This window comes from Oenanthe melanoleuca, chromosome 4 (assembly GCF_029582105.1).
Source record: "Oenanthe melanoleuca isolate GR-GAL-2019-014 chromosome 4, OMel1.0, whole genome shotgun sequence".
Classification (NCBI taxonomy): Eukaryota; Metazoa; Chordata; class Aves; order Passeriformes; family Muscicapidae; genus Oenanthe; species Oenanthe melanoleuca.
The window spans coordinates 21,485,565-21,508,401 of NC_079337.1; the positions used below are offsets into that span (position 1 = coordinate 21,485,565).

Consider the following 22,837-nt stretch of genomic DNA (forward strand, 5'->3'; position numbering starts at 1 on the left):
CTATTCAGATAAAAGTTAAGGCACAAACTGAAGTCACTTTTACTCTTTTTCAACTTAACAGAGCATCGGGATACAGTAGATCCCCAACAAGTCCCAGCACTACGTATCTTCCATCAAAAATAAAGACACATTTTAATAGCTATACATTAACCTTCCCTCCATAGTCAAATATCTTATTAATATAATCTATAAAAACAACTTCTTCTGGTGATTTACAACTATGAGAGGTGCCCACTGTGCTAAAAAAAGCGTCTCTAAGCACAGCTAAGCAGGAGATGATGACATAACCACTTCAAGAGAAATGTCCTGCAGCATGAGACAGATATCTCTGGAATAGCCACTCATGCTTCAGGTAGGTGAACACATGCTACTAACAGCACCTGCAGCTTGTTGGGCTTTCCCATCTGTTCTTCATTTCCATGTATTCAAAGCACCTCTTCAGCTCCTCTTTTGAGTTCAGCTGCTAGGAACATCTTTCCAGGTCATGATATCTACGTTAAACCTATCTCTTTTTTTCTTTTTTTCTTATTTTTTTTAAGTATATTTGAGGTAAATCTTTAACATTACTCACCTTTGGGCAACCAGTAAGTTCTCCAGAACCACATTTTTCTAATTACAGATAACTAAATCAAAGATTATGAAATAAAGTCAAAACACTAGAAAGCTCTCTCTCTGGTTACTGTTCCGTGTGTTGCAAAGACAGTAAATGCATTTAAACTTCTTTCACAGGGATGTATGCTTACCCTAGATTTTAATTTATGTTACAATTTATACTACACCAAGGCAATTCATGCTTTAAATTACACTATCTCTTTTCCTCAAATGTATGTAGTCAACTGAGCAACCCTGGAAGCTACACTTCCAAAACAAAATATTACCCCCTTATACAGATTACTTATCCATGAAGGTGATGCCACCTACAGAACTTGCTCAAAACTTCTAGTATGGTTGCTCTACTAAATTTTCTGAAGTAGTCAGCTTAATTTTGTCATACTCTAAACTTTTCCAGATGCTTATTTACATTTTCTGTTACCCACATCAAGAGATTCTCTTATCTCAGGTTTGATTTTGGATTTACACATGTAAGATTCAGGTATTTCCTAGTCAGGTTTAAAGAGCAACATTCACCCTCATAAGGAAACAAATAAATATGAGAAAGCAGAAAAGAAAAAATACGCCAGAGGTTGTCAGAGCTGAAAGACAATTGCCATCTCTCTCAATTTCAACTGTCATGCCACTATGAAAAAAATCAGATGAACCAAGGACTAGGGAAAGATAACTACTTCCTTCCAGTAATTAGAAAATTGACCGTTCATATTAGAAACACTGGGAATAACTATGGAATATTTATATAAAAGCCTTCTTTCCCTTTTGCTTACAATTGTCCAAAGCAAAGTAAAGTGCTCACACTATCTGTCCTGCTTCCAAGCTACGCCAAACTCCAGAGCTGCACGTGCTCGGGAGATTCTGAAACTTCTTAAGAGTCATCTGTGCAAATATTTTGCCAGCAAGACTACAAGCTACATATGGATGCATTAACTCAAAAATATGTATCTTCCCAATGCAACATATCTTGCTGCTATGCCAAGATAATAATTTACAAGGTGGACCCTCAATCATACAAAGCATTCTTCCTGTAGAACACTTATTGGCAAACGTAACTTTGCATTTTTAAGGAAGATTTCTGTATTTCATGTTTGGTCAAAAGGTCTCTGAATTGATCAAGTGTTTTAATTATCCATTTGAAAGAGGTGAGTAGTAGGTGATCACAGAAGGGTTGAGGTTGAAAGGTGTTGGTAGGGCCAGCTAGAGCCAGCTGCACAGGGCTCCATCAAGATGGCTTTTGAATGACTCCAGGATGGAACTCCACAAGCTCTCTGGGCAACCTGTGCTAGTGTTTGAAAAGCAGAAACCCACTTACTGTGACAGCTGTCAATTAGTGCCTATTACCTCTTGCCCTGTCACTGGGCACTACTGACAAGAACTTGGCTGCCCCTCCTCCATTTCCTACAACCACCTTTATACACCCAGGTAAAGCCCCTCTGAGCCTTGTCTTCTCCACACTCAGTGGCCCAGCTCTCTCGGATTTCCGCAAACAAAAGATGCCCCAGTCCCAAGGCCATCTCTGTGCACCAGCACTGAACTTGTTCCAGTATGTCCTTGTTTTTCTCATACTGGGGAGACCAGAACTGAATCCATCACTTCAGTGCTGAGGAGAGGATTCACCTCTATCAAGCTGCTGGTAACAATTCTCCTTAAGCAGCCCAGAAGACTCTTGGTAAATTCTCCAAGACACCCCATAAAAACCTCTGTCTCCATAAATCAAGGGGTGAAAGCAAAGAATCTAACACATTTTCAGAAGCCACGGCAACTGGATTATAATGAAAAAGATATCTGCAGAGTAACTTGCTGATGAGCAGTACTTCTGAGATTAACCAAGGTTACACAAATAACTCATAGCAAAACACTGTCTGTTACAACAGGATACAAAATGTGAGGTTAATAGTGTACAGAAAATTCATCTGCATTTAAGACTTCTGTCAGTGACAATGATATCCCTCATCTTCTCTGTGGTAAACAAACGGTATTTACATGTGAGGTACGTGTTCACCTGAGATCCAGAGCTCCAGAGAATGAACCTTGTTAAAAGGATAAATGTATGCTATTCCCTAATGTACAGGCTCTCTGCACATATAAATTAACTTTCATTAGCTTTCACATGTCACACAGAAACTGTGAGATACGGACCGATTACTAAGAGCAAAGTGCCACAAAGATGACTTACAGGACCAAGGCATCTCTCATGTGATGAAAGGCTGAGACAGCTGGGGCTGACCAGACGATCTCCAGAGGTCCCTCCCAGCCTTAACTATTCTGGGTTTCTGTGAAGCTGTCAGAGCTTGTGCTTTTTCACTGAGAGTGATTGAGAAAGGTACTTTGACACATCATTCATAAAAATTATGGATACACTATTTCTCCAGTGAAGTGGAAAGCAGAAGATTAAATGATAAAGCGGAAAAAAAAACCAACCCAAAAACCAAATCAAACCACACCTGATGAGGCAGTCAACAGCCCAGAAGCTAAAACTGATCTCTCAACTGAAATGAGTGCAGGCTCTTCCTCTTTTGCAGTACAAGTATGGGACTTTCTGAGTTCACTTATTTCTTCCATCTAACAAAAGCAGCCTTATCTCAGGATGCTCCAAACACAGCATCCTGAAGTCATTTTCCCCTCTTTGTTATTGATAACACAAGGACAGATTAAAAGTTGCTATGGTTAACAGAAATTGTAAGCACTTTATCTCAGTAAACTTTAAAAAAAAAAAAAATCCTGTAAATTCATTCTCTGATAATCTAAACCAAACTTAGGGATACACACAAAGAGTATATGATTAACTAAAAATTTCATCAACTGCCTTTGCCAGTTCTCTGCTTGCTGAGAGTCAAGTTCCCCAGGATACAGGGCTTGTGAGGCAAAGCAGTACCAAAACAGCTTTCTGCTTCGAATTTCTAAACTACCTTAGCTCTAAATTCCCTTAGTAACATTCCACTGCATGGAATGCACACCACCTTTGTGTGCCCATTACTGCTCTTCATTTCTTCTCACCAAACTCTCCATCCATAGTCCCAATACAGAATGTTATGCCATTAGGCTCCCCTCTAGTAATCACAGACACCACCACTTGGGTGACAGAATAGGAGGTTTCTGAGGGAAGTAAAAAACGCTCCCACACCTGGTATGTACATCTCCAGTACTACCCATGTGATTTTAAGAGCTACTCTATTATGTCCGAAAAATAAGTTAAACAGGTTTTATTTAAGGTCACCCAAATGTGGTCATTAAAATTTCTTTGTAAAGGGACACAGAAAGAAAATGTATACATAAAGTTTTCTGCTTGTTTTTCCCACAATAAAGAGCAACTATATGCATATACATAGAAAACATTTTAGACTACACTTCTGAAGAGAGAGAACAGTGAGGCATACTTTCTTGGCAGACTAGCCACCTACAAACAGACAAGTTCATCCTCACTTGGTACCATGAGCGTTGCAAAGTAGAAAAGCACTTAGCTCACTCTTAAAATAAGAGATAATGCTGTAAAAGATCAGATATAACAAAGTAGTTTAAACTAAAGAGAAATCATGCACTGAAAAAGGCAGGCCAAAATAAGAAATCCTAGGATGACAACTTGATTCACAGTTTACTCAAGTTAATGAAAGACTCCAACTCCCACAGATTTCAGCGGGTTATGAAACAGGTCCTGCAGAGGGAAACATTCCAAGTCACAAACAGCAAGGCAGTATTTTGATACGTAATTGCCACCACTGCCTATGAAGAAATCCCTGGTGTAAAATAGAGAACAAATACAATAATCTCACTTTCTCATTTTAAAAATGGCATGAAAGAAACAACAAAGGAAAGTTATTGAAGAGAACTAGATTGTTCCCAGCTGTTGCCATAAAATACTACAGCTGTTCATGTCATTGCAGCTAATGACCAGTTGCAATTTTTTTAAAAATTGTAACACAGTATGACCATTGTAATCTACATCAAACTAAAACTTGGCAAGCATCACGGAAAAAAATCTAAGAAATTATTTAATTGATTTATTTTATTTTTTAATTGCTTTTATTTTTTAATTTCTGTTCATGGGTTGATTTTGAGTGTTTTGGGGAGACAGGAAAGGATTTTTTATGAATGGTTCTTTATTCAAATTGTCAATTATATTAACCTAGTTAAAATAATGGTAAATAACAGGTACTAAATTATCAAAATTGTCTTTTCCAATAATAAAAAGTGAAATCAACTAATAAATCTTGAGGTTTTTTTTTGTTGTTGTTGAAAAGAGGTGTGCTGACTAAAAGTCTCAATTTTAAAGTCAATGATGAAACATCTTTTCTCTGGAGCCAAGAACAGGGTAGGAGTCACCATCTAGAAGATTTTGTTTTGTTAACTGAACTGTACATGAACCAAATCAGATTTTTTTCATAAGGATTCAAGTACACAAATGCAAAGAAAAAGTTAAAATAGAAAAAAACCCCATGTGTGTACATATATACATACACATAGATGCAGAAAGAATTTTCAGATACTACTCTCTCTAATGGAGCATTATTCCTCCTTATTATGGAGAAAAAGCTAGGGGAAAGCATGTGTTCCCACATAAAATCTCCACAGAACCTGAAACATACTATTTCAAGCAACTTCATGTAATTTCTCAAGAAAATGAGAGTATAGGTTCCTCTCCAGCCAAGTGTCTTCCCCTCCAAAATCATTTACAGAGCTATAGACCACAAAGAAATCACAATCCTGCACTGCTTTTTATCTTCCCTACAGTTATCAAGAAAATCAATAATTCATGAGGAAAACTAGAAGTAATTTTACCACTTTCTCCAATTTAAGACACAAAAACACTGACACAGAAATTCCAAATACTTTAGAAAGAAAGCCACCTAAACATACACTGCTTCAACCGATTTTAGTGGCACCAGCCTGGCACTCTGTAACATGTAACAAACATAGCTGCAACAAAAAAACCTATGACCACAAAGCTTCCTTATTCAAAGAAAGAAATAATTGCTGAACATGTTCTTATAACCAAACATAGCAACAGATAAGTTAGAAGCTGAGCCTCTTTTCCTCACTTTGGGACATCTATCTAGACTGAAAAGGATTTCTTTCCAAATGATGGTTACTTCAAAACACGAACGAACAACTCAAACTTTATGCAGCCACACAATTAATTCATCTGCCACTATCAGCAAATTAAAAAATAATACAGTAAAATTGCACACCTTGCCTTCAAAGACACTCTCAAAAGTCTAAATGAAAAATAAAAATCTAATCACACACTACATGAGGCCAAAACTGTAGTTTGGATTCTATTAATTAAGCCTATTGAACAATGCCCAGAGTGACTGTTTTAAGACTCTGTAGCATCACATCTGCATAAGCCATTATTAACACATGCTATTTTCACTACTCCAACCAGAAGTTCAAAGTGCACTTCCTTTCTTATGGCAACATTGTGCAAAAAGATCAAGTCTGCACAATTAGAAAGCATTAAACAAACACTGTAGCAGAATTTGCTCTATAGCAATTTCGGGTTTTTTTTTTTCCTTTGTTCCATCAGCTCTACATTGTGCAACAGTCAAGATAATTCAAAGGATTTTGACCAACAGCAATCTGATGCAATAAAATGCCTAAACTGAATGCCTCTAAAAGACAGGATGAAGAAAAAGAATATAGGATAGAATACTGTTATACCAATACCTGCCTCCATCAGTACACGTTTAATCACATTACAGCACTTCTTAATTTTGAAAGCTTGATTTTATTAACTCAAATATGCCTGAGAGATGAAAAAATAGCTGCTGCTTTTTTCAAAAATTTTTATACAACCCTTATTTAGCATGTTTTTTTCCTTTCTTTTCCACAAAGGTTTGGTACAGTCTCCATACAGACTAGGTTCTGCACCTTCTAAGCCTAAAGTTTAAGGTGGGGGTTTTAAAAATCACTTATCTGTGGTGAACTTCAGGATTCTTCTCAAGTATTACCAACTTCACTATGTCCTACCTTCCATTGCTAACTAACTTCCATGTCTGATTATAAAAGCATCAAAGCATGAGGGCCCACACCACCTCCCTTCCTAGTTAACCAAGAACACGCTGTCCATGCTATCTTTGCATGGACTTGTTCAACTTTACACAAGTTGAAACTAACAGTCACACTATGAGTGTCCAACATAAACTGCTAAGAAACCTGCAAGCAGCAGCTGAGCTGCAGAATAGAGACATCCGTCTGTGACAATCTGGGTAGAGCTTGAGCAGCACACTGACAGTGGAGCTATTCACTGAAAAGAAAGCTAGTCAGCAGCTGGCTGCAGAGTTACAACAGAAGTCTGAGAAGAGGCAGAATATACTGACCCTGTTCTCATAGGCTTCCCCAGGCACCTACAGACGCACCAAAAGGAAAGACACCCTGTTGTATGAACCTCTTCCATTAAATACACGCACCCAAACCACCCAAATCTAACATGCAACACTTAGACTGCTCATCATATTTAGCAATAAGCAAGTAAGCATAAGAGCAATAAGGAGAGTTTTTAGAAATGCAGCACAGGAATAGATAGAAAAAGGGCATTTTGAAACATGAGAGGGGAAAAAGCATTAAAAACCCAACTTGCTGAGAGGAAAAAGGTGCTGAAACAGAAGTTCAGTACAGCTTTTAATCACAAGTAGAAAGAAGTTTGAGTGATAGTTTTCAAATGAAATGTCTTCAAAACCTGGCTAAATGCACCCTAAAGTGAAAGTATGCTATCTATACCTTAGACACAATGACCCCAAGACATACAAGAACTAGCTTCTAATTAAAACCACTATTTTTAATATGTGGTGCCTCTCCACTCTGCTTCTTTTCCTCTCCAGCTCCAAACATAAATGGTGTTAGTTGGCAATTAGCTGGAGATGATGCTGGCATCCTAAAGCAATCTTAAATAAGAGAGTCATGTTCTCCTCATACAGTAGTGCCATACCAACATTACTATGCCTAAGCTCTCTTATAAACAGAGATATCGGTCAGTTTAAAACACATGTAATGACTGTCAAGGAGGTACCACTCTGGAGCAGCAGCTTTCTGGGGGAAGAGTAAATAGAATAGGAATTAGTTCTGATTTTTACCTTTAAAAGAATGATTTACCATCGTAATCCTTACCATCTTCCTGGTTTTCCACGTATGATCTCTGATCTCCTCCTTCATAAATTATAGGAAAACAGTAACTATGTACCTGGAGTACCACCTCCAGCAATTATACATCCCCATCTATAACCCAAGTGGAAGACCACTCAGTGAGCCACACACTATGAGCATGCATACTTGGGCTGCACATGCAGGTTTCAAAACTGGAATGATACTTTCCACCATAACTGAACAGACATAAAATAATCATTTATGGGGGGGAAGTCAAGGTAAATGACTGACTTATCAGAAGAGGAAATTATTTCAGTGCTTAGCTAAAAAGCCATTGTGAAATCAGAGCCTATATTTGATTCATGAAACCACATACAAAAGAATATAAGAAGGCACCTTTTCATGAAGGTGATTTGAAGTGGCTTTTACTTCAGAAACTTGTGGCTTTTTTTATGGCATGCTCACAGTAAGTGCTTAAGCAGTATCTCTCCATCTTAAAATACTCTTAAGGAAGTAACTCTTTCCACATTCCTTGAAGCTGTGAAGAAGAAACTAATCCCCACTATATGCTACTTCAACATCACTGAGAAGCCTAAGATAAATTAATATCCACACTTAAATGGAGTAACAAATTTAACTTAAGAGTCCTGCTTCTGTACTGTAAGTAGGAGCCATTCAATAAAACAGAAGAAACTGGAAAAAAGCCAGGAAAGATGAGTTGGGAGTATCCAAGCTACAGGTACTTATTTATTGACATTACCCAAATTACTTTTGATAGAAAATCCCTTTAGAAATACCAGACATAAAACACTGTGTTGAGTTCTAGAAGCCTAGAACTACAAAAAGATAATTTAAAATATCAAGTTATATAATCAACGCTAAATATATTCTACACATGATCTTCCTACCACAACCTGCACTGAAATGCAAGCATATCCATGCAACAACTATTATGTCTAAGTGGGATACATGTGATGGCAGTAAATACCATTCAATTTGGGTATGGATAACAGAGAGAAAACAACTGTTCTCTACAACATCCCCCTATAGAAAATGACCTCAACTAGCTCACATTTTCCAATTAAGTTAAATGCTGATATCATCAAGTACATAGTCCCCTCTCAAGATTACCAGCAGTGGCATTAAAAGCACCAGCTTCCTAGCAAGGCTCAGTCAAAAAGAGCAGGCAACAGAAGGCAGCTTTAGCCAATGTGGAATTCAGAAGCACACAAAAGGTTTTTAACACACAAACAAGGCAATTTTGTGCCTCACTTCATATCCTCCTACAACTCAGCACATTCTGGCAAGCCACTCTCATTATACAGAGCATGAAAAAAAGTCTCCCACCTATGCAGTGCAGGAATAACTAGAACTCTGTAAGAAAGGCACCCTTCAGCATGTGCACAATTTTCTCCCTATGCCTATACAGCAAAAGACTTGTTTCACTGAAAGGCTTATTTACAAAATGATCTTAAATGACTAAGAGGCTCAGTGAGTTCATAAATCAAAACAAATCTCCAGCTTTATTACACATAGCCATCAAAGACTGTACTTTGGTTTTGTTTCAGTTTCTCAGCACCGCATTCATAATCCCTCATGAGAGTTACACAGGTACCACATAGACACACTGGGTTACATAATGTAAGACATACAAAGACTGCAACACCTAAGAGTCATCCAGTTGATAAAATCTACTGGTCTTACAAGTATTAACTTAGTTTTGACATAAGGTAAGAACAAAGGGTTACATACATAAAAAAACAGAACACAGCAACCTTGTTTCCTTTCCTAAACAACCATAATACCTCTCCAAGTATATTCAATTGTTTTCTGATCTTAGGTGCCTCTTACACAGCTTGTTTCATAAAGGTACCAAGAGATTTGCAACTACGGAGTTACTAAAACTGAGGTGGATGTACACTCATTCCTTCAAATGAAGGTAAAAGTGGATAGGGAAGAGAATCAATCCCCAGCTGTACCAGTGCCACCTTTCTGGCATAGCTGTGGGCGGATTCTCTAGTTAATAGTACACCTTGAACCCAGATGCAGTCTTCCTCAGAACAAGCAGTATACTCCTAAGTACTACAACAATAAATTAATTAAAAGTGAAGTGAAGTCAGCTTTCCTATGCCAACAGGAACAGCGAAAAGCAATTCCTTCCTTTTCCCTATGAGGATCAGGTAGACAATCTTCAGCATCCTCAAAATAGAGGCATATCATCCTTACTCTACTATATTAAACAGTTGGAACTATTTAAGTAACCCTGGTCCTTGCCATAAATAAGCAATACTCAAATTTACACCAAAATCTATACCAAATCCACCAATATTACAGACATTCAGGTCAACACAATTGCTCAAAAACCACTGAAGCACTTGCAGGACACATCTATGCTGAAAAAATTGAACTCAATTCAGACGGAATCAGAGGCAGACTTCTGAAATTCACCAGTGCTGGATTCCAGCCTGGAGCACAAGCCTTTGGTGAATACACACAAGTCTCCCTGGTCTAATGGGAATTAGCAATGAAGTTTAGAGTTTCCATTATTGACAGCAATTTTACCTCTCACAAATCTGAAATTAACTCTGATGGTGACATATCGATCGTGAGCTGGCATTCATATTATATTACAAACAACTGTTAGCCTGCACTTTAGGAGAGCATTAACAATGACACAGTTTGAAATTCAGAGACAGCACAGAGTGGTGTCTGGCTTTACTGTGTGTTGTCAATTGCTGATATAACCATGTACACCTCCCCATGCAACGCACTACAGGAAAGGACAACACCAAGGATCACATGCCATGGCTACAGCCCTTCTAAACAGCCAAGACAGAATTATTTCATTCAAGTCCACTTCCAAGAAAAAAGCACCAAACAAACAAAAAACCCCACACAAAAGCATAAAGCATCTGACCTGGCCAGAAAAAAACCAAAACAATTATTATACCTAACTTAACTGCAAGATTTCCAAGAAATACTGATTTCACTTTTTTGTACGACTACTCCAGTTGACTTTCAAAGTTTTTATTTAGGATTACTATGCTTTAGTGCAGGATTCCTCAGAGGCATTAGTGCAAAACACTGAATACTTAGAGGAGGTCAAGTAACATGATACACGGCTTTTCCTTCCCCATGGGTGGGGTCCAAATCTTGCTTATGTCAGTAGTGAGCAAAAGCTGTTGACATCAGGCACCTGAGCCATGTGGAATGAGCTACCATCCTCGGTCCAGTTCTTCCTGGACAGGTATTCCTACCTTCACAAGAACAACCAAGCCCACACTCTGGCTGGCAAGACTCAGCAGAGACAAGGAAGAGCTTCCTCAGTCCTAAAGGAGGACATGAACTTTTAACACTTGAATGCTCAGTTCAAGCGAAAGCTGCACCATACAGCCAAAAAAAAGGCAAGGAATTTCAATTAGTAAGTACATCAAGTCAGCTCCTCCTGTAACAGTATGTTGTTCTGAGCCTTGATCCCACAAACTTCTGAATGCACCTAAACATACAGTTTATCATATTTGCAGTCAATAGACCAACGTGTTGCTCCCCTACAGCATGACAAAATCCAGAGAGTAAAGATGAATTGCATAATTTGCATCACAACACACATACCATCTCAAGGAGAGTACCAGAGCAAACTGAAAGTACCCCTCAAACCATAACTGAATTCTCTGGATTAATTTTATTTTTTCCTTTAGCTCAACAAAACAGATGGTTCTGTCGACTTTAACAGGAGTCATTTTGCTTCTGGAAACTTAACATTACATGTAAACTTGAATTTCATCTTTATACTGCTCATCGTAGGACAGTGAGATTTGCATAACAAAGCCAGAAGACCAGGACGTTAAAAACACTAGGGGCTCCCAAGCCTTTTTCCCCTCATCCCAAAAGCATGTTTTATTTTTGAGTCAAAGCAGTTTAAGTGCAGTTCAAACAATTTAAAAAGCAAAGCGAGTGCGAGATGAAATCCTCGCTATGGAAATACTCCACTCCTGTGTATATGTGAGCCTTTTAAGCACGAGAAGCAAAAAACAAAATCAAACCCAGAGCAACCCCCTGAAGAAGCAGCTCTGAGCCACGAGCAATTTGCACAAAGCTGCTGGAACTCTAATCCCCCCAAGCCCGTCCCACCGTTACGTAACGGTGCCAAGCCAGGATTTTTCACTAGCCAGCTCAGAGTTACTGTTAGTAGGAAACATCTCCTCTCACACACCAGCAATAGAGAGGGTTAAAAAAAAAAATCAACAAAAAATAATAAAATTAAACCAAAAAAATCCCACAGAGGCAAGCAGAGGGAAAAATTTAATCCAGACTACATCCAAGTTAAAGGCATTTCCTTTAAGTAAGGTTTTATATGATATTCTAACTTAAAAGAATTTAACAAACTTGCTTTCTCAGGTTACACCTTACCAGTGTTAGAATATCTGTTCTTTCTCTCCAAAATAACAGGACTTCAACTACTTATATAGGTGCCCAAAATGTACCTTTTTATTTTATCATTCTTTATTAATTTATCATTGCAAGCTCATTTCAGTTGTTCATCTCAAGAGGGTACAAATCACATCCTATGTGACAGAAACAACAAAGTGATCTTTCCTTTATTACCACCAGTTGTTTTCTTGATTTCCTTAACGTCCATATGAAAGCAATGTGAAGTGCCTATGATGCAGCAAAGAATAATCCTATTAACAGTCAGTTTACTGTGTACTACACTCTTCAGATGCTATTTTAAGACTTTAAAAGGATTTCAATATTTAATAGAGGCCTGAACCAGTTAAGTAGATCTTCACATCTACAGCGAAACACAGACACTATGAGACAAACAGCAGGGGCAATGGACACCCAAGCAGCACCTAGGTTCTTTTTGTTGAAGACTGGAACTGAGTTTAACCAAGTTGATTTCTCTCTGAGTTGCATTATGAAAGTATTTAACTACACATACTGCTATTTTTTTTTAAAAAAGAGTGATTTAGATGTTTGAGACATCTACATGTGTGAAAAATGCAAAGACCAATTGCTGACAAAAGATATTTAGATGAACTGAAAGCACTGAAGGTTTTGTAAATACTGAAATCATTCCTATTCACGACAAACACTATCTTAAGCCAAATGAAGTTCTGCCACAGCAAAGATCAGGACGTTTGGCCATGTACTAAGATCAAGCAGACTAAGGAAATTTTAAAAGGAAAAAAAAATTTTTAAAAATACAAAAAAAAGATAAATACCCCATAATCATGAAGTTCTCCTAAAAGGAGACAAGTATCAGCTAAAATCAGGCTTTAAAGCAGACTCTTGGTATGATGTAACAGACTAAAACTTAAACTGTAAATATTCCAAATACTATAAGGTAAAGGTTCACCTTTACAAGTGCTTTTCTATAAATTCTTATAATTATGTATCTTACAATATCTGAATATCTACAATTTCATTTGGAGGGGCATAAAAATGAAGTAAGAGGGGAAAAGGTGTAAGAAGGTAAATATAAACACAAAACCATAAATAACACACCTTCCCAAGTAATATTTACAGTGAGTGTTTCATTCTGGCACAGACTCACGTAAACACAGAAGTGCATTTATTTCAAGGCCATTTCCATTTCTAGCTTCCCAGGGTCTGGACACATGCTGGATTTGTGCTGTGCACCGTAGCATACGGGTTATAACCTAACTGGGTGCAATAGACCAGAGCTGGGTACACTTGGCTGTGTGCCCAGTGCGGAAGGAAAGAAACAAACAAAAAACAAACAAACAAAAAAACCCAGACCACTAAATACACGTGCACTTCCTACACACCGAGAAATCCACATGTGCAATTTACATCAGGCATCGCCCCAGTAAATAAAGCCTTGGTCTGTACCGAGGGGCACAACGTGTTGTTAAGCCAAACTCTAATTTGTTTATACGGCCGAGGCTGGCAGCACACGCGTTATCTCCGAAACAGCAAAAATCATGGAGCCCATCCGTGTTTGTGCCGAGCACCCTCACGTACATCCGCACGCACACACGGGAGCACGGCCACGGTACGCCCGCTGGATAACTTCACATCCCAGCAGGCCGGGCCGCCAGCGAGAGACTGAGACGGAGAGGAGGAGAAGGAGGAGGAAGCAGCCTTCGCCGCCTCCCACAGCCCGCGCCCACGGCGCGCTCCCCTCGCCGGCATCCCCGCCGCGGGCGCGCGGGGGCGGCCTGCGGAGCGGGGCACGGGGAGCCGGGCGGCGCAACCGCCGGGCCCCAGCAGCGGCGCTCGGTGCGGGAGCGCAGCCCCGGCTGCTGGCACGGGGAGGCTTCCAGGCATCCTTGCTGCATGCGGGGAGCAGAACGGCAGAGACAAGCGGCGGCGGCGCAGCCTGCGGGGGGGCTCCGGGGAGCGCGGTCCGGAGGAGGAGGAATGGGGGATGCCTAGAGGAGCGGGCGGGCTGGGGGAGGGGGCCGAGCCCTGCCCTCCTCTCCCCCAGGCACCGGGGCGGGGGAGGAAGCTGGGGCTCCCCCTCTCTCTCACGCCAGCCCTGTGCAGCGCCTTCAAGGCGGAGGGGGGGAGGCGGCGGGGAGAGGAAGGGGGGGAAATGCTGCAATGTAGCGCCGGGCGGGCAGGCGAGGGAAGCCGCAAACCCTCCACCGGGGCCCGGCGCGAGCCCCCGGGCCGAGCCCACCCCTCCCGGCGGCCGCGCAGCCGGCAGCCCCGCGGTACCTGCCCGGGGCGGGGAAGGGGGGACGGACGCGACCCCAGCAGGAGGCCCCGCGGGGAGACCCGGCCGAAAGGGCGGCGGGGGCGCAGCACCCACCTTTCACCACCCTGTCCGTCGTCGATAACTTGGGATCAACGGCCTTATGCTCCGACATGTCCGGCGGCCGGGGAGGCGGCGAGGCTCTCCCCCGTCAGGCAGGGCAGGCGCGGGCTGAGGCGGCGGCGGCCGCTGCGGTCACGGCCCCGGCTCCTCCGCTGCGGCCGAAGTTGCCGCGTCCCGCCGCCGCTCGCTGGCTCGGCTGGGCTCTGCCGCGCGGTGCCTTCCTCCTTCGTCTTCCTCCACCCCCGTCCTCCTCTTCCTCCTCCAGTTAATTATTGCTCGCTTTCAATCACGCCTCCGGGCTGTGTAGGACGGCTCGCTCTTCCCCCCCCCGCCAAAGACCCCGACGACAGCACCCGCGGCGGGCGGCTGTCAGGCAGCGCCGGCAGGAAAAGCCGCGAGTGGACGCGGGCAGCAGGAACAGCCAGGTTGCACACGCAGCGGCCAGCCCTGCGCTTCCTTCCTCCGCGGCGCGCCGCTCCGGCTCCTCCCGCCGCCGCCACCGGCACCACGGCCGCCGCCGCACTGGATGGGGATCCGGATCCGCGTCCTGCCCGCCGCCCCCCGCAGGGTCTGTCCCCCGGCTGGCACCGACACCGGCCGCGGCCCCGCGCGCCGCTGCACACGCTCCGCCGCGCAGCCCCCGCGCGCCGCCCGGCCCCGCCCGCCCGGCTCCCGCTGCCGCGCGCCGCCATTGGCCCGCGCCGCGCTGCCACTCACCGCCCGCGGCCCCGCCCCGCCCCGCGCGCGCCGCGCCGCCCAGGTGCGCCCGCCCGCCCGCGCGCAGCGCCGGGGCCGCGCATCGCATCCCCCGCGGAGCGCCCGCACGGCACGGCACGGCACGGCACGGCACGGTCCTGCCCGGAACGTGCGGCCGCGGGAGGGAGGCTGCTACCTGCCGCTCACGGGGGCGACGGCTGCGCGCCGGGAACCGCGCCCGGTGGCCGCGCCTGCGTGCCCGGCCCCGCGCGGGTGCGGAGCGGCGGCCGCCGCGAGCGCCTGTCCCGCGGGGTGCCCGCCCCGAGAGCGGGACACGCAGGTACCGGCACGGGCTGGCCTGCGCGGACGGGGAGTCTTCTTGAGTAGCATCCTTGAGCCGGATCCATGCCCTCGGATAAAGGAAAAATACATCCGTCGCCCCTAGGTGTGGGTGTGTCTTGCCCAGCGCACCTGGCACACCCAGCTTGGGGCATGGGCTGGCGCAGCTGGGGCACCACCGTCCCCTCAAATGGCCCTGCGAGGACAAACGGAATGGCCAAACATGGGTCAGGAGTGTCCGCCGCCCCCAGCTGGAAGACAACAACTTCATGCTTCTTAGAGGATTGGAGAGTAAGATACATCTGTGAAGGTGTCCTCCACCACTCCAGACAACATAAATATTGTTATGGGCTTGTTTATACATGTTGTTCAGGAGGAGCTATTCCTGACTAATTTCATGACTAATTTCCAGAATAAGGCTGGGCTGTTCCGGTTTAGTTTAACACTGTGAGTTTTAATTAAAGAGGAAAATAGGGCACACCTGTTCTGGAAGAGGGATGTTTACAGAATTGTTGTTGAATAACTTCTGTGTAGATGAGCCAAGAATCAACAGACACATAACCGGGCTTCTCATTTTCCTCTGGGGTGATGTACAAGTTCCTTGCTTAGCAGATACTATTGCTTTAGAAAGCCACCAAGAATATGAGATGGCAGTGACACACACTCTGCTTTGATTTGCCTGACATATTTAGGGGACGTTTTGTTGGCTGTCCTTGTGGTATTTTATTTGAGCATGGGAAGACATTGTATGTCACTGACATTTAGTAGAACAGCATGAGTTCTCAGCTTGTTCCAACAACTGTGGTGAGCTCCATGTGCTGTGGCCATCCTCTTGTCCCAGGAGCACAGACTAGCTGGGTAATAAAGTTGCCATCTGAGATTCCTATAGCAATGGTAACATGAGAAAGTGAAACAGAGCTAGGGTTCAAGCGATGGTGTCTTATTCAAGCCCAGAAAAGTCCTGAAGTCCATGACAAGTAAGCAGACATCTCCCCATATGGTAGGCATACTTCATAAAGCATGAAGTGCACAGAATAATCTGGACAGAAAAAAACCCTCCATCTTCATGCCCACTGCTGGGAAACACTGCCCAGCAGCACTTGGTGCTTGGACACGGAAGGAGAGGCAGCATGTGAGGAATGCAGCATGGCCAGTATTGCCTACACATTGTGGGCCCCAGCTTCATGAGGTGTGGAGGACCAGTTTGGATCCGTTCTTCTGTGACTGCAGGCTGTTTGCATGAGTCATCTGGATTTGTCTTCATAGGCTGGAATAACAGAGACGCTGGATCGCTCGAGTTTACATTTGCTCCCCCATTAATCACAGGACAAGACTTCATCTCTGATTTTTTAACAAGAAAGTATCAATGTTGCTGCTGCTTATATAAAGACATGCAGTGTCACAGCTCCAGAATGTTTCTATTAATTCTGAAGGCTGTATAGGAGAGGTTTTTTTAATGGTTTTCCTTTCCTTCTGGTTTTCAATTATACATAATCCAGGCTACGTAAAGGTCTTTCATTTTATCTTGTGGAGAGTCTTGATTATTCATCTGTTGAATGTGTTTAGTCTTCCTTTCCAAGGTAGAATCCCCATTTCAGGTCATCTCATCTTTAGGAGCATTCAGATGAGCTTTTATAAGACAAAGGTCAGCCAAATACCATGTATACTGCCACTTCTGCAAGGTATGATACAGCCAAGCTTCTGATCACAGGTGTAAGACCCCATAACTACTCTGTCGTGGTGTAGTGAAATCTTAACCCCATAACTTGTTGCAGTAGCAAAATCCTTATCCTTGCTGTGATGGAGAGAAAGGAAGAGAAAGAGAAATCACACAACATAGTCTTTGTTCTCTGATAATGATAGTAACAGAGATACTCTATTTCAGACTTGTGTTAGTAGTAAAGGTTGTATAGGCATTCCTTATAACTTAAATCTGTCCTTCAAATCCATCCACACAGGTGGTCCTTCAGGGTTTTCTCACACTCCTTGATCACAGGAGGATTTCTTTTTCATGGGATCTGAGTCCTATTAGATTCTTATTTCTCATTTAACAGCAGGACAAGAATATGAAGATCACATCTTTGAATGGAAAGAACACAGTCAGTGGATTCTGGGAAAATTCTAACACATTTGACCTCTTGCATCACTAATCCCTAGTAGCATTGTTAGTCATTTCATCCCCTAGCAGAATAGAAGCCCAGCATGATACATTGGAAGCTCTGATCTTCCAAAGAGCAGTCACTCCTGATTACTGATTTTGAGAACTAGCTCTCTGAGAGCTGGGGGGGACATTTTTTTCAAGTCTGGAATAAGTTAGTACCCACCTCTTTGCCTCAGATTTTTTTTCCATTTTAGCTGAGACATGACAGTTCTTTAAAGCACACAGCACTTCCGGAAAGTAGCAGTATCCAGCTGAAGTGGAAGGAGGAATAAATGCCCATACAATGAGAAGTCATTAATTTTAACCCGTTTCATAAAGACACACGAACTTGAGGATTTCAAACTGTACCATAGATCCAATGAAAAATTAGCTATCAAGTTTTCTTGACTCTATTTCAGCAGCTAGGTGAGGATTATTTTATAGACATGTAGCAATGCTTTTGCCCACTGACTCAGCCAATTAAGATACTGTTTTATAGTATTGATTGCACGAGATAGTGTTTAAAATTTTAATCATTATTAGTAGAGAAAGACTGTTCTAGCTATAGGGAGTCAGTCCTTCCTGCATTATTGTTAGCCTCTGGAAGTTCTGACTTCACATCTGATAAATGTAAGTTTGACAGTATCTTGGAAGTAAAGGGGAATTAGCAAGGGCCCTTAAGTACTATGATAGCTGGATGGAAAATATGTACAACAAGGTAGTCTGGATATTGGTGCTGCCTTAACTGATTATATTCTTGATTTTTCTTTCAAGAGAGACATGCAATTGTTTTGGTTTACTTCCCTTCAATATAGAAGTTATTGGGGATTCTCAAACATCTGTGTATCTGTGTTTATTACCTAGGCCATAGCCTCTATAACATCATTGTCTACAAGATTAAAACCACTACATACTAGTCTATGTTGATAGTGTGTCTTGAGGAGATGCTCCATAGTGAGCTAAAAGTTCTGTTACATCTCACAGTCACAACATTGACAACAAAAACTTTCAAAGAACTAGATTAATCTACATTTAACTACAATAAATTTGATACCAAGTGTCATATACTAGCCTTGGATAGGCAATATAATTTATCAGTGCTCCACATGTTGTTTGGTTCCATCATATCCAAGAGAGGAAATTCACCCCAGTGTAGAGAGCCTATAGCAATTAGAGGCTACATAGCAATTCAGATCACCATCAAGGGGCACTGCCTGAGGATTTTTCTGACAATAGGTTTTCCCGTTTTGTTCTACCTCAGTATACAAGAGGAAGATAGATAAAGGGCTTGTAGCAAATAAATTCTTTGTATCATTGAAATGTTTTCTGGTTATGTTTGCAAAGAGAGGGAAAGTTCAGATGGCAAAACACAGACACATAACCCATCACTAAATGTATCCTTTCCTTTCTTCACCCATCTTCATGGATCCACTGTGGGCACTTAACCTGTTGATCACCAGCCTCTCTGGAGCTTTGCATGTTTTTCCCAGCGTACATCTGTTGGGCTTTTGGCTTGGCTAATTATGCAGGTTCTGGATTTTGTCCTGAAGCTTTGAGCAGAATTTATATTCACTGCTAATGATACTGTGCCTGGTTTAGAAAGCAAAACTAAATAGATAATTCTATAGAGAGTCATGGAACGGATGATACCAACATGAATTGTGTTGCAATAAAATCCAAGCAATGGCATCTGAAATACAGAAGAGAGAAAGCTTAGCTACAAATTCCAAGATGCTGAATCAACATGGAAAACAGTAACAACTGGTGCCATGAACAGTTCTACAGAGGTTGACTGACATTTGAAAAGTCAACAAATAGTAAAAGAGAAGAACACAAGTGAGAGAAAATAACCTTGAGCCCTGGAAATTGTTTACCCCATGCCAAAACTGGCCTGCTTACAAGAAGTTTCAATATAAAAGAAGCATAACTGTGGTCATCTAAGGCTGCAAATTAATATTTGCATTCAGATTAAGCCTCTGGTGCAAAACTGATCCACAAGTCATGCCTGTAATCCCTCACAGCATGCAGACTCAGGAGAAATCATGCAAAGGACTTCCATATCTGTCCCCATTCCAATACTGCTGAGAAGCAGCCTAACACAAGTTTCCTCCACTGCAGTTTCAGATTTCCTAAGAGGCATGTACTTTCATCAGACTACTCCAGTAAGCCCAAAGGTGAAGACCAGATAAGAATTGAGTTTGGATAGGAGTGAAGCCAGCATAAGACTAAATCAAAACACCAGAAATGGAAAGAATCATCTCGAACTGAAAAGCATAGTCAGAAAGTCACAGAGACAGGTGTTTGAGAACCAGAGTCCTTATTGTAAGTCAAGTCAGGACTGGGACAAGGTGAGGTATAGGAGCATAAGACAAAGGAAGCAGGAACCAGGAATCAAGACTAAGCAAACAAGAATGAAAGGCAAAAGAGTCAGAAGCAAAACTACAGCCAAATGGCACTGCAGGCTGCCAAGAACAACTGGTGGAGTTGCCTGACACATCTGCTGTTAGAGGAAATTAGCCAAACTTTAGCTCCTGCACAGCTGGGCCATAGTCCCAGTTGCCCTATTGCATCCAGCTGCAGGGCCAGTAGCCCAGAAAAAGCCCAACAGTGTGGTTAAACATTCATTGACTTAAAACTTGATCTGCAGGAGTAGCTCGTCCCTATAAACTTACTGGTGCAAGAAGCAAGTTTAACTCAATTTATGCATCCAGTAGAACACTGTACTGATCTGCCTAAATGTGTTTAAAATTATTGCTTTAATTAAGCACTGCAAGTTTGTGCAGTGAAAATGTGTTACTGTAGAAAAACCAAAAAGCTGTACTTGAAGGCAGGCGACAGTGCCAAGGTTCCCAGAAGTGGAAAGACATCCCCTCATCTCCCCCTACTGGTGTGCCCGTCCCCGAGCCTCTGCCTGTGCCAATGCCTTGTGAAACTGAAAGAAGGGACCCTTGGGAGCAGCTTCCAGCATCGAACTGTTCTCAAGATGTTGGCAACAGCTTAAAAACACAGTCCCGCTATTAAGAATTAGTCATTTGCTCCCAGGGAGTTCATCCTGCAGGCTTTGGTTGTTAATTAGACATCGCTTTTAATGGGAGTCTACAGAATACAGATTTTGCAAAGGGCTTTAGGACGTTATCCCAGTGAATATTAAAATCTTCCAGAAAATATAAATTAAGAAAGGGATAGAAGGAAAGCTCACTGCATTTTAAAGATGTTCTTGCAGTAGAAAACATCGTGACAGACCAATGCCTGTTGAGAGAAAGAAACAATATTTGAAGGAAATGGTAACAGCAAAATAACAAGATGTATATTCATTTTGTATTATAAGTATCCATATATAGCTAATTTACCTCTGGTGTGTTATTGAAAACTACTAGTGACAGAAGCAGCTGAACAGATCCTGAAGTAAGGCATGATACCAGGGTGTAAATACCCAGGATACTTTTCTGCCTCCTTTTTCAGGAGTAGTACTGATGAGAGACACAAGAACAAAGAGCCATGTGTGTAATTACTTTTGCAAGAGTAAGCCTTATTTGTTTTCATGAGATGCCATGATTTATTATTTAGTTTTGCTGCCTTTATGGTCTGAAAATAGTATAGATTAAATCCCTGCCACTTTAAAGGTAACATACATGGAACACATCCTGGAGTAAATGATTTATTCAAGTGCCATCAGTGCCAGCTGAGGGCTCAGTGGAAACAGACCATAACTGGTGCTAACAGTGAGATAATTAATCACAATAAGTTGATACTCAAGGAACAAACACTGAAAACTTTGATTTAGTTGCCAAAACTCTCAGAACATAAAGTATCTTGTGATGTATTATTTAAAGAAGCATAGTGAATATGGAAAGGAACAATGGACTAGAAAGTGTTTTCCAACATCCTCCTGTGCTATGTCTTTTCTGAGGAACTTTAGAATGGATAAAAAAGGACAAAATAATCTGATCTCTGAATGCATGTTTGTAAAATTCCCTAATATTTTCAAAACAAAATACTGAAAACTAGAGATTACCATACAGTTTAAGGAGCTCTAATTAATATAACTGCAACATTGAATTAGATGCAAATAACTTAGGTTGGCTTAGTGGTAGCATACAAAATATAAAAATCTTAAATTAAATTTCAGACTGACCATAATTTATATACTGGAAATCCAGATTCTCACTTACCCCAAGGCTTTAAACTGCTGTACAATGCAAAGCTGCTTTTTAATGGTTATCAGTTACATTTACATGCACTTAAAATACATTTTATGTTCCCAGGATGATGTAGAGCAACCCTAATGTAAGGGAAACCAGGTTTCTAATTGACTACAAACATTCCCAACCAGGGATGCAAATTCAGTGCTGCTGTCTTAACCAACTGCAGCAAAGGGACTCTGTCACTGTACCAGTGCCCTTCTAGTCCCACGAGGCTTTCCTGCAGGGCAGCTTGCATGATTAGGTATCAATCTCATTAAAAAAACCAGAAATATTGACAACTAATCTCTACCCTTCTCCCCCATGCACCTATGTCATTGGAAAACATCCGCCTCAGGCATGCCACAGAACATCCTTTCAATCATATTTTAATCAAATTGCTTTTCATCAACTCCTCAAATTTTATGTAAGAAGCACATGAGCCCCTTTAATCTTTCCTCCTCCACCCTTACTTCTTAAAAGAAAGTTTCAGTGCTCTGTTGCTTAGTCAAAGAATGGCATTCAGCACAGCAAGGAGTGTATAAATCTTCTGAATTGCTAAAAAAGTGGTACCCAGAGGCTGTTTTAGCTTTAGATGATGACGATTGAATGCACAGGACCAGAGAACACAGTTAAAAAATACTCAGATAATAAATTTTCCTTTTAAAGTATCCTTAGCAGCAGAGATGTGAGGGTTACTGATGTGTCAGAAACAACAGAAGTGCCTGGGGATGTTGATGTAGGAATTAAGGCTTCACCCCTTAAAAAGGTGGCAGGATCAATAACTCAGCTGAAGTGCATCTACACCAGTGTATGTGGCATAGGCAACCAAAAGGAGGAGCTGGAAACCAAGGTGCAGCAGGAAAAGTATGACATAGAGTCTGCCATATTAGAGTTGCCATCATTACAGCAGTGTGGGTTGATTCACACAGCTGGGGTGTTGTAATGGGTCCTACAATGGGTGTAGGGACAGGCAAGAAGGAGAAGGGGTGGGGTAGCCCTATA

At 42.1% G+C, this 22,837-nt stretch overlaps 1 protein-coding gene across 1 annotated transcript in view; it reads right to left on the reverse strand.

Moving 5' to 3' along the window:
* PPP3CA (protein phosphatase 3 catalytic subunit alpha) overlaps positions 1–15,089 on the reverse strand; it is a 170,755-nt gene extending 155,666 nt beyond the window's left edge. The window contains exon 1 of the mRNA XM_056489642.1: positions 14,471–15,089. Coding sequence (XP_056345617.1) covers positions 14,471–14,528 — 58 coding nt within the window. The 5' untranslated portion in view covers positions 14,529–15,089. The remainder of the gene's footprint in view (positions 1–14,470) is intronic.
* Between the last annotated feature and the right edge of the window lie 7,748 nt (positions 15,090–22,837).